The sequence below is a fragment of the Aplysia californica genome, unplaced genomic scaffold (genome assembly GCF_000002075.1).
Source record: "Aplysia californica isolate F4 #8 unplaced genomic scaffold, AplCal3.0 scaffold00439, whole genome shotgun sequence".
Lineage (NCBI taxonomy): Eukaryota > Metazoa > Mollusca > Gastropoda > Aplysiida > Aplysiidae > Aplysia > Aplysia californica.
Genome location: NW_004797709.1, coordinates 161747 through 178410, shown reverse-complemented (window position 1 = coordinate 178410; position 16664 = coordinate 161747). Strand labels below are relative to the sequence as shown.

Genomic DNA, 16664 nt, shown 5'->3' with positions numbered 1-16664 from the left:
CTCCCCCGCCCCCTGATGTAGCAAAATAATATGACGCGAGCCCCCGTCGTTCTAAGGGTGAGGGCACATGCGTTATGAATAATTTTACTAACCCTACAACTGCTTCACTTGTTACTATATTGTACACGTACCTTTCTCTCTTCTCTCTTGCCCTTTTTTAAAAACTCCCAGTGGAGCATAGGCCATCAACAGCATTACTCCAGCGAAGCCTATCCTGAGCATCCTTTTCTATCTGTTTCCATGATGTCCCCGCTTTTTCAATTTCCGCTCGTACCGCTCGCCTCCATGTCGTCTTTGGTCTTCCCTTCTTAACACGTACCTTTATCTAAAGTAAAATAAATAAATTCTACCATAAAGTTCTTGTTGCATGAAAATGGGAGGATAGTGCAGTAGCAATGTTACCCGGAATATAATATGTAGGCCTACCATGTATTTTCCACACTTCCAAGTTTGCTCAGATTCTCGCTTTTTTTAGTAGTGAAATATCTTGCAGTGTAGGATCTTTGACTGGGTCCAAGACATCGATATCCACCCCAAAAATTGCCAGAGCCCCGACCCCCGTACATCGGCCGAGATTCAAGTCGACTTGGAACAAACATTAGTAAAACGGTGACACTGCAGGTTTCAAGAGGGGATTCAAAACTGGCAGGGAACAACAGTTTGTTTATCGTTTATTTCTGTATGTGTACCTGCCAGTGATCGAGAACTAGCGGTTACGACATGGGTTTACTCGTTGTTTCAGGCTTGCTTTCATTTCAACTGGCGTACTATTCGACCCTATATATGGATTGGTGAAATTCAGTTTGATTGGCTCCAAGGGCTTCTTGATGGCCAGGTACGTTTCGCTCATTGCTGTCCCTCTCTTGACGTGCTTGTTGTTCCGAAGAGGTTTTTAGGAATGTCGACCCATTGATGTACGGTAAGTTATTGTGTCACGGCTCGGTGGAATCGGGCGCTCGTCAATTTTTGAGCACATAAAAAGTTATTGGTATCATATTGAAGCTTGTTCATTTATCTTGCTTTTAGTGACAAAAAATATTCATCTTTAAAAAAAGAAGTTGAGATATTAGCGATTGAAGGAAGTAGGGTTGCCGGGAGTGAGGGGTAAAATTAGAAATATGGCCGCTTAAATTAAATTATTAAATGTACTGACTTCTAAAGTTTGAGTGTCCTTAAAAATCACACAAATGTCCTCGCTCCACATTCAACTTATTATCAAAACTATGAAAAAGAGATGATTACTCTGTAATTTGAAATATATTTTATAAAGATTATAGGCCTACATATATTAATACTAATATAAATCAAGTTTAACTGTGAAACCAGTTGACATTCGTTATGGTATTTCGCGCCTGACAGGCTGCGTTTTACATGTTCTGTAATTTTTGTGTCTTTGTTGTATCTTGTGGATAATTGTGGCTTTTTAAGTTGGCGTACAGGATAAATAAGAAACCTTTGTGCCTTTTGCGTTATTTCTGTTGTGCTTGATCGCAAATTACCATCTACATGTATTTGCTATACTATATATATATAACAGCATACATTTCGACATGAAAGTTCTATCCTTGGCTTTGGCCATTTTCAACCTCAACATAAGGTATTGTGTGGAGAGCTGTGTCTACCACCCAACTCGACCCCGTTTATGATGTTAATAGCTTTAACAACATTGTTCTGAATAGTGGAAAGTGAACACTGTCAAGTTGTGAGTCCGTGTGTGTTGATTTTCACCGCGCGGGATCTACAAGGGTATTGCTAAACTAGCCTAGAGACCAGTTATTGTTTGTTTGGGGTAGTTTTTTTCTTTCTTTTGGTTTGTTTGTTGGCTGGTTGTTTTTGTTGTTGTATTTTTGCTGTTGTTGTTTTGTTGTTGTTTTGTTTGGGGGTTTTTTTTGTTGTTGTTTTTTTTTTTTTTTGGGGGGGGGGGGGTGGATAGTAAGTATTTTACGGCGCTCACAACTGCACTAAACATTTTTAGTTGGTAGGAAATTTTGTATTTTGCCTGGTTGGCACGGCCGAAGACTACTCATCTATTTTGGACCACAAAGGGGTTTTTAACGTGCGCAACTTGCACACGGGACCTCCAAGATTTTTCGCCCTTGTCCAAGAAGGCTAGGTGATCGATCTTACCTACCTAAGATCAGGGGTGTGGCTGAAAGACAGCAGTAAGGAGCCAAGAAGTAGTAGTAGAAAGGTTACAGAAAGGGTCAGGAGTCCAGAGGAGGGAACAAAGGAGGTGAGGGAGTGGAGGCAGAAAGGGGAGACGAAAGCAGACGACAGGACATTGTTAGAGAGTAGGAAAGGGTGTGAAAGGAGAAAATTTTAGCGAAGAAAGTTTTCCGTTGCTATCCGGATTTGAACCCAGGACCTATTGAATGAGAGGTGAACACCTTCACCTTTGGCCTCGAGAGCCCCCTTATTGTTTATAAACAAAAAGACACATGACATTTCACATGAAACGGCTGTTTACTTGTCTCAGCTTGGCGTTCAAAGATCTATAGACTTAGCCAGCAAAGGTAACAAAGACAAGAGGTGGAAACGAGGAGGTAGGAGAAAACAAAGACCAATCATTGGTGTCACTGGGAATAGGTGTGCTTGTTCCAATTTACCTCGAAGCATCATTACTCCCGAGATCTTTATTGCCATTGACACAAAAGTCACCGTGACTGACTCGTCAAAAAATCTTTTTTTTTCTTTAAACTTTAAAACGTTCGAATGTTGTAAGATGAGTCTACATGATATCGAAGAAGGAAAGAATTCCATAACGAGCAACCACACTAAGAAAAAGAGTAGAATAGAGAGTTAGGGATAGGAATATGGTTGGGGTAGGGGTAGCGGTAGGGGTAATGGTAGGGGTAGAGTTAGGAATTGGGTTAGGGTTCGGGTTAGGTCTCTTCTTTATCGTGTTTGTTGAGGTGGTCACTCAATACCGAAGTCCTTCCTCGAAGGATGTCCCATCATATAATTTGTCTGTTTCTATCGACCACCTCCCAGCAGGAAAAACAAACTGAAAATTACAGATTTCATTGCTGAATTCCAGGATTTACTAGACCTGCATGCCACCCAGAAGGCATAGCTTATAATTTTAGGGGACTTTGATTTATATTTTGCAGGCACCTTAGACAGTAATGTTAAATCTATAAAAATCTATTCTGGAGACTCGTGGTTTCTATCAAGTCATGGATGTCCCCACTCACATAACAAAACTCACACATTCGATTGGGTGATTACGGACAATGTCAATACAATCGGTGACATTCAAGTAAAGAACAAATGCATTTCTGATCATTACGTGGTGTCGTTTGAAATAACTTGTATAGGGAAGCCCAAACTGAGACACCACAAAATATCAACCTGAAAAACGGACATTGACAAAGAAGAGTTTGGAGGGAACATTCGCCAGCTAATGACATCCATACAGGGTTCAACCTCCGTGAAGGTAGACACTTTCATCACCAATATGTGTCAACCACTGAACCAACATATTACGCTAGTCAAATTAAGAACAGTGGCTGATCGATCTTCTGCCCATGAACAACTTTAGAAATAAAACAAGCGAAAATAGAACGTAGACGAGCTGAGAGACGTTGGAGATCAACCACGCTAGTAATTCATGAGGCCATGTATATAGTATAGACACTGTAACAACAAAGTTAAATCGTTTATAACATCTGCAAAATTCGTGTACTATGACGGAAAAAATTAATGAATGTACCATCTCTAAACCTTTATTTTGTATAACAAATCAATTGTTTGGTAAGAAACACTTCTCTGGGGTAATTTTTAATGAATTTGTACGTGTAACACAAGAAGATGTTAGATCAGTCATAATGCCATCACCCCGTAAAACATGTAGTCTTGATCCATTTCCAACACCACTGCTCATCACACATCTTGATAGTGTCATTGGATTTATAACTTCCATTATTAACGAGTCTCTCAAGTTTGGAATAGTACCATCATTATTTAAACATGCTTCAGTTATTCCCTTTCTCAAAAAAATGAAACCTGTCCACCGGGGAGCTCAAGAATTCCAGACCTTTCTCCTACCTTTCCTTTTTTAAAAATCACATTATTCTTATTGAACGATTATTCAACACGTTTGGCCTGTCTGGCAGGGTTCTTGGTGGGCTCAGGTCCTACCTGATTGGCCGTACACAATCTGTGGCTGTACACGACTCTCTTTCGTAAATTTTAAAACTAGAGTTTGGAGTGTCTCAAAGTTCAGTATTGGGTCCAATCTTGCATATGTTATATACACTGCCGCTTAGAGCTTTGATTAGATGATACACAGTCGTGCAAATCTGTTCCACCATCAGATGTTCAAACCTTGCCTACCACCATGGGTCTGTGCGTTGATGATGTCAAGAACTGGGTTATTGATTATAAGCTCCAGCTTAATGAAAATAAAACTGAAATTCTTTTACGTAATTCAAAGAAAAGCCATATCCTCATAAACATAGATGATGTTTGTACTGAAAATGAAAAACTGATAAGGCAAAACATCTGGGAGTGTATTTTGATTCAAAATTGTCAATGGAACATCATATCAATTATTTATTTACCGTTTTATTTCGTGAATTGCGTAGAATTGGGCATACGAGATGTATTTTAATGAAAGCTCATCGTAAACGCACGTGTCATCTTTCCTGTTTTCACGAATCGATTATTGCAATGCTTTACTGGCTAACCTACCATATACCACTCTTCACAAGTTACAACGTTTTCAAAATCATGCTGCTAGGCTTGTATTGAAGAAAAAGAAGAGGGATCACATTACTCCCATGTTAAGAACGTTGCACTTGCTCCCAGTATCAGCTAGAATGTCACATAAAATTGAAATATTATGTCATAGATGTGTCAATAACAAACTTCCCTCATACCTTAATGATCTCATCCATATATTTATGTTCCATCTAGATCATTAAGATCAGTCGATCAATATCTTTTAGGGGTTCCCAGAAAAGGAGGTAAAACATTACTGAAAGTTCGTTTACCCACCTTGCTCCATCAGTTTGGAACTCTCTTCCCTAACCCTTGAGACATACAACATTTGAGTCTAAATTTTTAACGTCTTTAAAGACACAAGATTTAATAAAAATCATTTTAATGTCAGTAGATTCGTGTTCAGTACAAGTACAAGGTTATGTGAATGACTATGTATCCATTTATGTATTTTGTTAACCGCCGAATTGCATTGTGTATATTATTGTTTTATGTATTTAAAATGCTCATTTCGTAACGATGTGAAAGCATGCGTGTGTGATAAGCAAATAGGTGTTTGTGTGTGTGTATGTGTGTTTGTGTGTGTGTGTATGTGTGTTTGTGTGTGTGTGTGTGTGTGTGTGTGTGTGTGTGTGTGTGTGTGTGTGTGTGTGTGCGCGCGCGCGCGTGTGTGGCATGCATGTGTGTAATGTGTGTGTGAGTAAGTGTGTGTGTGTGTGTGTGTGTGTGTGTGTGTTTGTGTGTGTGTACGCGCGCGTTTGTGAATATTGTTCGTACATTCATTTATGTAAAGCGCCTAGAGCTGTGTTCACACGGTAGTGGGCGCTATAGATATGATCTACATTATAAGAAAATTGTGAAATGGTATAGGTTCAACGCCTCTATCAACACTGTTAGGTTATTTAAGAGGCAGGGCCTTCGATATTTACGCCCCTCTCCTAAAGGGCCGAGCCATTTGGGTAATTCGTGTAAAGTGCCTCTCCCAAAGACACCACGTCGGATCGAGCTGAGGCTCGAACCCCCCAAACCCGCAATTTCACGATTACGTGTCCAGTAGCCTAACCATTAGTCCACCTCAATTGAAGTGCAACATGAATTATGATTATGAAATGAAGAACGTACGGTTTGGTTGATCGACGCTACCAGTCAATTATGAACATCAAACAGACCAGGAGTTTTCCAAGAGCCGACATTGGGAGTCATCATGAGCTCGTAAATGATAACTTTCAGACTCCGCCTCTAAAGGATGACAATAACAGGACAACGTAAGGATCCGTTTCATTCTTGAGAAACTCAAGGACTCAACATCGTAGAATTTTTTCGGACAAAGATAGGAGGAAAGTTTGCTCCACTCTTTGTCTTTGACCATCAAGATACCAAAATACATGTATACGCATTGATCGTCTGCTTTAAGCCTGCTGTGACAGAAATCGCCAATGACATCCTTGGGGAACACCAACCAGCAATGAAGCTCTAAGTTACGAATAACATACTAAAGCTGTGCGGTACACAGAAAACTGAAGCAAAAGAATAAAGGCTGAAGGAGTAACATTATAGTACAGAGAAGCCAGTCAACAAGTTAAAAAGACGAGGCAAGCGAAGACGACTTAGGTTAAATAACACCGCCCATATTATCAAAGAAACCCCGCAGAAACATAATACATTGTATGCAAGAAAGAACTTGTAAAAGAACTGACAAGCTCGAAACAAGGGGGAACAATTACCATCCAAGTCAAAGTAGAGAAATGTTTCACAGGTGAACAAGATATTATTCTAAAAAAGAAGACAGAGTTGCTTCGAATTATACACATATAACAACAACAGGATATCCTAATGTGCTAGAAGTCCCCCCCCCCCCCACTTGCCAGACTGACATCTACCCTGTACCCTGTCCTATAGTAAGAGCTTGAAGCCGTGGTGAAATCACTGTAGAAAGGCAAGTGGGCAAGAGTGGGCAAGAGTAGACAATATTTCATTGGAGCTGGTCCAGGCAGTAGGAGAGGCCAAGATCGATGGTTTACTCACCAGGATCTGACAAACAGGCGAGTGGCAAACACCTTGGGCTCAATCCATGATCATCATTCTTAAGAAGAGGAACATTCTGGTAGGAAAGATCTACACCTAGCCTTCTCGGACAAGGGCGAAAAATCTCGGAGGGCCCGTGTGCAAGTTGCGCACGTTAAAGTTCCCTTGGTGGTCTAAAATCGATCAGAGTAGGCTTCGGCCGCCACCTGGGCAAAATTCAAAATTTCCTACCAACTGAAAATATTAGGTGTGTCCCGCGCGCTCATATGGCCTTATGCAGTTGCGAGCGCCGTAATACACTTTACAAAAACAAACAAAAAAGAAGAGGAACAACCTACAGCAATGCCAAAACGACTGTATCATCGGCCTGATCAGTCATTCACGAAGAGTCCTGTTAAGAATCCTCCTGAATAGACTGAAGGCACAAGCTTTGGTTGGGATCGTCAAAGAAAAAATAGGTAGGTTTCAGGGCAGGAAGGAGCACAACTGAGTAATTTTCAAAATCTTAGAATATCCTGTGATGAGTACCTTGCAACACCAGCAAAAGCTGTATCACGTCATCGTGGACATCAAAATGGCGTTCCACAGAGTTTTGTATGCGCCATTGTGGGCAGCCGCGAGGCTGTATAACATCAACGACAACATTATCAGAACCATTGAAAGCCTTTACGACAAGGCAACCAGCGCAGTCTATCATAACAACAACATAGGAGAATGGTTTTGAACCACAGTTGGAGAACTGCGAAGGGTGGAGGAAACTGGATGTAAAATTGGCCGTGTTGCCTTAAGGGTCAGTCAGGCCACGGGATCATAGGTAAAGGTGAAGAGTTGAAGTAAGGGCCAATCGAAAAATAACAGCCTTGTCAGCGTTTCTATTAATTTAAGATAAATGTTACAAATGAAAGTAAGGGCCAATCGAAAAGTAGCAGCCTTGTCAGCGTTTCTATTAATTTAAGATAAATGTTACAAATGAACAGATTAATTTCTTCCTATTTGCAAATTTATTACAGGGATAACGGTTTTGTTCATAAGATATTGGTATTATCTAGGTGTATATTATTATTATTATTTACACATCATTGTGTTTTCTCTCACTTTCAGTTTTCAGTATCTTCAGTTGGACAGGTCTGCTTAACCTTGGAATCGTTCTTGAACTAGATGGCTTTATTCCTAAGGCGTTGGCTCCATTTACATTGGAGTATTTGCCTGTCTTTAAGACGGCCTATGGTGCTGCGTACCTGTACTGGGATGGAGTTGTCAACTTTCTACTCGGAATAGGGTGCATTGCCCTGTACTCTTACCGGTCAGTTTTTGTTTGAGCTGTTTATAGCCCACATACGTCATAAACTGAAACATGAAAGTGCCCTAAATGTAAATTCAATTCACTTAAAACTCAAGATGTAGATAAAGAAAATTATCAATGTAGATACCCCTGATCTGAGGTTCAATTCAGAGGCTTGAATATCTTTTTTAGTTTAGTTTATTTAAAGTTTTATATCGCTCGCAACTGCATAAGGTCATATGAACGCGCGAATAAACGCTAAGAAAAAAGGAGTTTGTTGAGACTATGAAATAAAGACAGCCACCCTCAGGATTTGTATCAAAATGTTTTCTCAAAGTACATGACTTTTCGCAACTTTTCCAAGCCATTGTTCGTGTTCATTCATGCAGTTAATTGATCTCCTGTGTTTATTGTTTTCAGGGAGACTCACAGAGAAGTCGGCTTATACTGGGCTGGATCTATTCTTAATAGCTATGCAGTACTGCTACCTGGTTATTTCACAGGTGTTTAAAAATTCATTTCTGTAGTCTTTATTGCCAGGCGTGGATAAATACTGATTTATGTATTTACTGAAAATGTTGTGATTTTGAAGTGAATTTTGATTCCAACTTCCAAGAATGTATTGGAATAAATGTTACCAAAAAATGTGCATGTTTTTATGATGGCTAACTCTATATCTACATATTAAAACATATTGATTCATTTTAGACAGCTTTTTATGTATTATAGAATGTATGAAATTACATGCATCTTATCTGTGAATGATTATTACATTCATATAATACAGCTGAGGATGGCTGCAATGTTGTTTTTCAGGAGGAAAAGATGAGGTCGAGTTGACGTTGTTCATCGACGCTTCTTACGTTGTGGTCCCCCTTTTGACTCTCATTAATATGATTCATAATCGCGCTACTCAGGCTCACATTTTTAGCAAGGTAAATAATTGAGACTTTTTTGGTTTTGTTTTGTTTTCTTTGTTTTTAAATTTAATTTCAGATTCTACGTAAATCACTGTCATGTCATTTTTCATGTGAAGAAAGCCCTTGATCTTATGTGGTAACTATCTCGTAGGAAGTGTTGTTTCTCCGTGTTTCGTTCGCTGTCTTTTTTGCCTTTATATTATTTATTTGGATGAAATATAATTGTCCGCCTCCTAAATTATCTACATTGTGTGGATAGAAGCATTAAGCGACACCTGTATTAAGAATATATAATTGTAGAAAGATTAGTTTTAAGTTAAGACAAAGAATACAGTAATATAACACAATATCTCAAAATAAGTTTTAAAAACCCACAGTTTTCACGAACAAAACTGTTGCAAGAAAATGTACTTTTGAAGTACAGTTTTAATTTTTTTAAAAATAGTTTAATGTTTAATCTCCCATAGAACAAGTTATCTAACTACATTTACATGGTCTGCGTACCCGAAGTAGCAAATTACTCAAGATGTAAGGAGAGTCAGAGCAGCAAGTAAGCTACAACAGTAGGATATGCGTGGCAACGTAACTGATCAACTTATAATAATAAATAACATTATAGCGCATATATCCGCGCTTGGCAGCAAGCTCTATGTGCTTTACACTATATTATTACTCCAGCAGACCATAGAACACTCAGAAACTGAAACATTCCCAGCTTCCCGGGAAGCATACAATGCAAGCAGCTGATTAAGCGCCCAAACATTAATAAACTGACAAGATCTTTCACTGTCTGTAGCTGGGTACCCATTACTGCCTGGGTGAAGTGAGGAAAATTCGAGTAAAGTGCCTTTCCCAAGGGCACAGCGTCGGGGCCCTGGTAGGATTCGAACCCACGACCTTACGGTTGCGAGTCTGAGAGCTTAATCACTAAGCCACCAACTTGAAACTAAAGGGCATCATTCACTGCAAGAGTGCAATAGACATAGATAAAATGTTGAAATTTGTTATATTTAGGCCTACAGGCTTGCCGCTGATGTCTGAATTCTTGCTATTGTCATCTAAATTTAACGAGCAGTCATGATGCTGAATAAAGCCCTGGGCTTGCTTTGCAATAATCAACAAAATACCAAGGGTATTGGATTGGACTTAATGACGTATTCAAGTCATCCATTTTTCAACAACAACAACAAAAATATTCTGTTTTTTACGTTTATTTGTTTAGTCTATACAATTTATTTGGGAGGAGGGGTCGATTTAAATTTGCAAAAAAACTTACTTTCAGACAGTAAAAGAACTCTGTTTTATACTTTGATTGTTCATTTTTTAAAAAGCAGAGTGGCAACAGCTGTGTGGCTGTATAGAACAGTAATCATGTCGTTTGAGACATAGAATGAAGCTTCGTGTTTTAGAAAGATTTCGAGGGCTCTCGTGGTCTAGAGGTATGGTTATCGCCTATCATTAAATTGGTCTCAGGTTCGAAACCTGACAGAGGCGGGAAATCGCTCGCTCCCCCCCCCCCCCCCCCCCGAAAAAAAATCTTCTTTCACCAACTTTCCTGCTCTCTAACCATGTTCCGTCAACTGCTTTCGTCGTCCTTACTTCTTACTTTCTGCCCCCCCCCCCCCCCCTCTCTCTCTCTCTCTCTCTCTGGGCTCCTGACTCTTTGTGCTGCCTTTCTACTGATATTCCCTGGCTTGATCTTACTGTTGTCTTTCAGCCGCACCCTTGATCTTAGGGTAAATAAGCTATTACACCTAGATCTAGCCTTCTCGAATAAGGACGAAAAAATCTCGGCTGTCTCGTGTGCAAATTCCATAAGGGTAGGCTTCGGTCGCCACCCGGGCAAAATTCAAAATTAATTCCTATTAAACAGAAAATCTTTAGTGTGTGCTGCGCTCTCATATGACCTCATGCAATTGCGAGTGTCGTAAAACACTTACAAAAAAAGAAAGAAAAGAAATATTTGAACTTTCAGATGAGTCAGTCGCAAAGGATCTGCTTAAAAATTTTTTCAATAAATTTTCATGTTTTTCAAACGTTAATGCTATCACACTGGATCTTTTCTTTTCTTCTAATTTTAATGTGAGAAGATTATATCAGGAACAACACTTACAAGTTACACGCGAAAGTTGATCTGTTCTTAGAACCCACTACTGGTAGTTAAGTTAGTGACACCCTCCCTGACGGTACGACGTACAGATTACTTGGATACATTTAATTTTTCTGTTTTTATTTTACATTTTTATCATGAATAGATCTAATCCTATCCGCTCTGTGTGTGTGTGTGGGGGGGGGGGGGGGGGGAGGGGGGGTTGTATTGTTTGTTTTTGTTTGTTGTTTTGATTTTTTGTTCGTTTGATTTGATCTTGTAATTAAAAGGGGAAATTCTAAACTCCCAATGAAAATACGTTAAGTAGGGACGAACAAGGTGACGCGCAAGTTTACACTTTTGTGCCCTCTCAGTTTATTGAAAGCTGATCAAAATTACGAGTAATAGTGGAATGTTAAAGTAGTGATACTTTTTTTTCATTCAATTTGAGTAAAGTTCTAATTGTTTTGCCTTCATGACCAAGCCTGGTCAAAGATCTAACACGGGGTGCCCATTGGCACGACCAGTTCGGTTCGGTTTGGTAGGCGGGACTAGCCAGACTGAGGGCGCAAAGCGACCATCGTGGCACAAACCGATCGCCCGACTCGCAGTCTCAAAAACAAACGCTCTTGTTTTTTGGCCGCGAATCGGGCAATTCGGTTGGCGATTCCCCCAATGGGCACTGGGTATAACAAGCTCTTGACTTCGAACAATTTCCTGTCAAAAAGTATGTTTCCTTTAATAATAGTAATAGGTAATTTCATTCGAACTCTCTTTTGTACTGTTTGTCGTGGACGAACGGGAAGATGGTTCCAGTCCATTTGAAGGTCTAGCGTGATATTTCTGTTCTACGCACTACCACCGGACCAGTCTGACAACAGTCTACTATAACCTATAATTGTAATTGCTAAATACTATTTTCTCTTGACACATAATATATTATACAGGATTGGGACTGTCATTGGCAGTACTTTAAAATCGAAAAATCCTTACCCTAACTCTTGCCCTAAACCTAGCCCTAGCCCACCAAAATCCTTACTCTAACAGTTTGTCCAATTGACATAGCACTGGTAGACCGTGCCCAACCAGGACTTCCGGTAGATCAGATTGTCGAAGTAGACCGTCAAGTGGGCAAAGACAAAAAAAGGCACCCCGATTGTGCTCACTTCACTTTTCTTAGAATCTTAGAATGTCTCAGAACACCAGGATATTATTACGAGGGTCGTTCAAAAAAATTTGCCTCCAAGTTCATCATTTCTTTATTACTGATGCTACATACAAAAGTTATACACCAAATGAACACTTAGGATGTCTGCTACATGACAGTGCCTTTACTTTTCAACATAGTCGCCTTCTTTGTCGATGTAGATCCGCCAACGTCGAATAAGTTGTCGCATGCCGTCGGCGAAAAATTCATGTGGTTTTCCTCTGAACCAGTGACGCACATCTTCTTGAACTTCATCGTCGTGTGCATAACGTTTTCCTTTGACTTTGAGGTACTCCTTCAACTTAGGAAAAAGATAAAAGTCAGATGGAGCAAGGTCTGGGCTGCATGGTGGGTGCGGTAAGGTCTCTTGAAATCGAAGACTTTTCGTGGCATCTTGATTTTGTCGACTCGTGTGTGGACGGGCGTTGTCGTGGAGCAAAATTGCATTTTTTTTTCTTGGCCGAACTCGTGACCGCCGTGCTTTAAGTTTTCTCAGGGTCTCAATATATCGTTAAGAGTTGATAGTGGAACCCTGTTCCTAAAATTCCCTATGAATCAGACCATCACAGTCCCAAAACACTGTCATAAGCGCTTTCTTTGCTGATGAAACAACTTTGAACTTTTTGGGGCTAGGTGAGAGTGGTTTCAGCGAACTCCTTTGCCCGTCTTCGAACAGTACTTACATGTACATATGCTTCACCATAGATAAGCTTCATTCGCCTACGAATATGAATGGGTGCAGCTCCCTCTGCGGTAAGGAACTCAATAATAGCTCTTTGCTTTAAGCACACATTCATAAGTTTGCTGGACGCCATTTTCTCGCGACAATGCACCCTAGCTTCTATGACTATGAAGTAAACAGCAATAGCATAAAGGTGTGACATCATAGCATAACTTTGGGGTTTTTTGTGTTTGAGAGTATACATTTGAAAGTCAATTGTGTACAAATTTCTTGAAGATAATATCTTGAATAGTTTAGAAGTAGAAGTTATTGGAGAGGAGGCAAAAATTTTTGAACAACCCTAGTATATATATTCATTTCAAAAATAATTTTTGCTCTGAGCTCTTCCTGGAAGAGGTGTACAAGCAGACAAAGAGACACCGGTCTTATAGTTTTTACCAAATATCATAGTATTATATTATTTGAGTTTTTCATGTTGAAGGGTTAAAAATACTTTTCGTTTCTTTTTTTTTTTGTTTTTTTGTCTTGCTATTGTTAGCTCAATTTTGTTGACGTGTGCAGTGAACAATTTTGAAATAATATTTGAAAATAATGTTAGAACTCCGTAATATTTTTATATTTTAAAACATTTATTTATTAAAATACATTTTTTTTTTCAGTTTCCTCCACTGTGGAAGAGACCTGTTGATTTGATTTTCTTCCTTTATTTCTTCGTTGCTATGCAAATTGCAATGATGCGAGCTCTTGTGAGTAGAATTCCTTCTAGTTGATTCTACTTTGCGTATAGTGTGTCTTCTTGTGTGAAGTTAAGTCAGAAAACTTCCTTTGAAAAGTATTACTATAGTAAAATAACCAGTAGAATTGTGCTTAGCCGTGGCTTACTAGCAGTTAGCAGCGTAGTTTTCTAATTCTTAACAATTACAATAACAAGAAGAAATATTTCATTTTAAGCCTAAGAATTTGTCTTCTTGCTAACCCACTGAGGAGGGGTGTTAAACAAGAATGTCTAATATTATTGGTCTTTTTAAAAAATAGAAAATATAGACCTATTATTGTTATAAACATGAAAGATACTGATTTCTACTTATTATTGTGCGTGATATAGTGCACAGAGATATATTATGGTTTAATGTCTGTTGCTAGCTCTGTGTATATAATTTCTTGTTTCTTTTTGCTCGTCAGGCTATTCATGGTGCTAATGTGTCTTTCATCAAGCAGTACGTGAAGTTAGTTGAACCATACCTCGGTGATCCCAGTGGAGCTCCTAAATTCCAGGTTATTGTTTTATTGGGTTTTTTTGTTTCACCTCTTTTGTTTTGGTGTAGATTTCTGTTTTGTTTTGTTGTGTTGTGGTTGTCTTTTTTTTTCTTCTATTGTCACACTTATATATTATAAATCTAAAGTGTATGTTACATGATGATTCTTTTATAACTCTACAGTTGAGTCCACTTACACTGAAATCCGCGGGACCACCAGATTTTTTTTGGAGAAGCCGGGTTTCCAGTTTTAAAAGCTGCTCAAATAGAAAGGGGGAGAAAGAAGGAAAAAAAAGAGAACAAAGAATGTTTGTACTTTCTATATTATTTCAATATCAGAATAGTTAAAGTATTATACTGGGGCTCTCGTGGCCTAGAGGTTAAAGTGTTGGCCTCTCATTCAAAGGTCCCGGGTTCGAATCTGGGTAGCGACCGAAAAATTTTATTCTCTAAAATTGTCTCCTTTCACCTCCTTTCCTGCTCTCTAGCAATGTTCTGTTGTGTACTTCCATTTCCACTTTCTGCCTCCATCCCCTCACCTCCTTTGCCCCCTCCTCTGGGCTCGTGACTCTTTCTGCAGCCTTTCTATTGCTCCTCCTTACTGCTGTCTTTCTGCCACACCCCTGATCTTCTGGTAGGAAAGATCTACACCTAGCCTTCTCGGACAAGGGCGAAAAATCTCGGAGAGCCCGTGTGCAAGTTGCGCACGTTTAAGATCCCTTGGTGGTCTAAAATCGATAAGAGTAGGCTTCGGCCGCCACCGGGGCAAAATTCAAAATTTCCTACCAACTGAAAACATTAGGTGTGTCCCGCGCGCTCATATGACCTTATGCAGTTGCGAGCGCCGTAAAAACACTTACCAAAACAAAACAAAATATTATACTAATGTCAACATTAATAAACATTTTGAGTAGCAGAGCAGCTTCCGTGGTGGGGTTGTTGGTTTTTTTTGCTGCATGGCAATGAAATGTACAGATTTTATCATAGATTGTTTTAAAAACACAATTTTGAGTTCAAGTACAAGATAGGTAATCAAAGTACTTTTGTGGATTATCAGTTTATTTAAATTTTTTAATTTTTTTAATTTTTACTTTCTTTCTTTCTTTTTCATTTTCTTTTCTTTTCTTCTTTTTTTTGGGTGCGAGGCTGGTGACTATTTTTGTTTTGCTTCTTTCTTTCAACGCTACTGTAATTGTAATATTATTGTCCTAATCTTCCTAGTGAAATGTAACATTAAGTATTTGTTGCTATCTTTTCCCCAGTTCTAAATATCATAATACATGTATTGTCTGTTCCCAGATGCTGACGTACGATTACCTCTATGTGTGCTACTACATTTTCGCTATGTACGGTGTCTGGAGTCCTGGACAGCACTGGATGGGAGATTTCTCCCTTGTACATGCTGGAGCTGCGGGACAGGTGAGAATAGATAGGGTCACTGCCATGCTTTGTGTTGTTTACTCTTCCTTTTACTGTATCCTGTAGCAACTATTTTTCTTAGATCAAGAGTGAGCCCATTCGTTATTTTTAATTTAATTCAATTATTGTTATTATAATTTTTTAATTTTTAAATTAATTTTTTTTTTTTTTTGGGGGGGGGGGTAGTTTTGTTTTTAAATATTCTGAAAAGGCTCATGGTTTAATATAACACGTACATAGGTAATATGATGTTGGTTAGAATCGACAGATGTCATACTGTAGTTTAATTATAATAGTTAGTGGTCTGACTCTGTGGGACCAGTGCCATGATTTTATTAAAGAGCTTGTTTCTCCTCCCTTCAGGCCCAATTCACCTACCTGGCCGGAGCTCTCAACTCTCGTACTTCCAAGAGCCTGCGACCTCCTAGTGGTGGAAAGGGAGCTATTATATTCTGGGCGGTCAACGGAATCTTGTTCGTCATGCCCCATCTGTTTGCCTTCTTCACGCAGCGCGATACTGAGAAGTTTGGAAGGACACAGACCATTGACTTTGCCAGCCCAGTGAGAAAGTACGAGCACAAATTCAAAGAGACTCGTAGTGGGAGGAAGCTAAAATAGGTCTCATATTGCTTGTGGCTCTGTTGATGACTGGTTGGTTGCAAAGATGCACACTCAAAATGTAATTCTCTTCTTATACTACAACATGTATATACATTTTGTTTTGCTGTTGTTGGTGGGTTTGTTTTGTTTGTTTGTTTTATTAAGGGGTGGGGGTCATTTTCGTTGCAACAGTCCTGTTGCTGCCAATACTTATTGGTTCTTCCTTTATAACATTGTTTGATTTTTTTTTCTGTAGAAGTTTTGTTACCTTCAGGTAAATAAATATTTTGATTTTATCAGGGTTTTCTTTCATTAAAAAGGGACCTTCGCCATACTATATACTTACCATTGGTTGACGCCAAGATTTCGTCATATAAAGCCAACTTGTTCTAGCTCTTACTAGAATTATTTTGTTTTGTTGTTGTTGTTGCTGCTGCTGCTGCTGCTGCTGCTGCTGCTGCT

The 16664-nt window shown here is 39.2% G+C and overlaps 1 protein-coding gene across 6 annotated transcripts in view; it reads left to right on the top strand.

The window, feature by feature from the left end:
• LOC101860038 (transmembrane 6 superfamily member 1) overlaps positions 1–16331 on the top strand; it is a 23489-nt gene extending 7158 nt beyond the window's left edge. The window contains exons 1-8 of one of the 6 annotated variants that reach the window (XM_005104858.3): positions 862–919; positions 7849–8050; positions 8450–8532; positions 8846–8964; positions 13587–13673; positions 14110–14202; positions 15483–15602; positions 15966–16331. In XM_005104858.3, the coding sequence (XP_005104915.1) occupies positions 913–919; positions 7849–8050; positions 8450–8532; positions 8846–8964; positions 13587–13673; positions 14110–14202; positions 15483–15602; positions 15966–16220 (966 nt within the window). In that variant the 5' untranslated portion in view covers positions 862–912 and the 3' untranslated portion in view covers positions 16221–16331. The other 5 variants (XM_035971458.1, XM_005104859.3, XM_035971456.1 and 2 more) reach the window with 5 other exon arrangements.
• Positions 16332–16664: the final 333 nt, after the last annotated feature.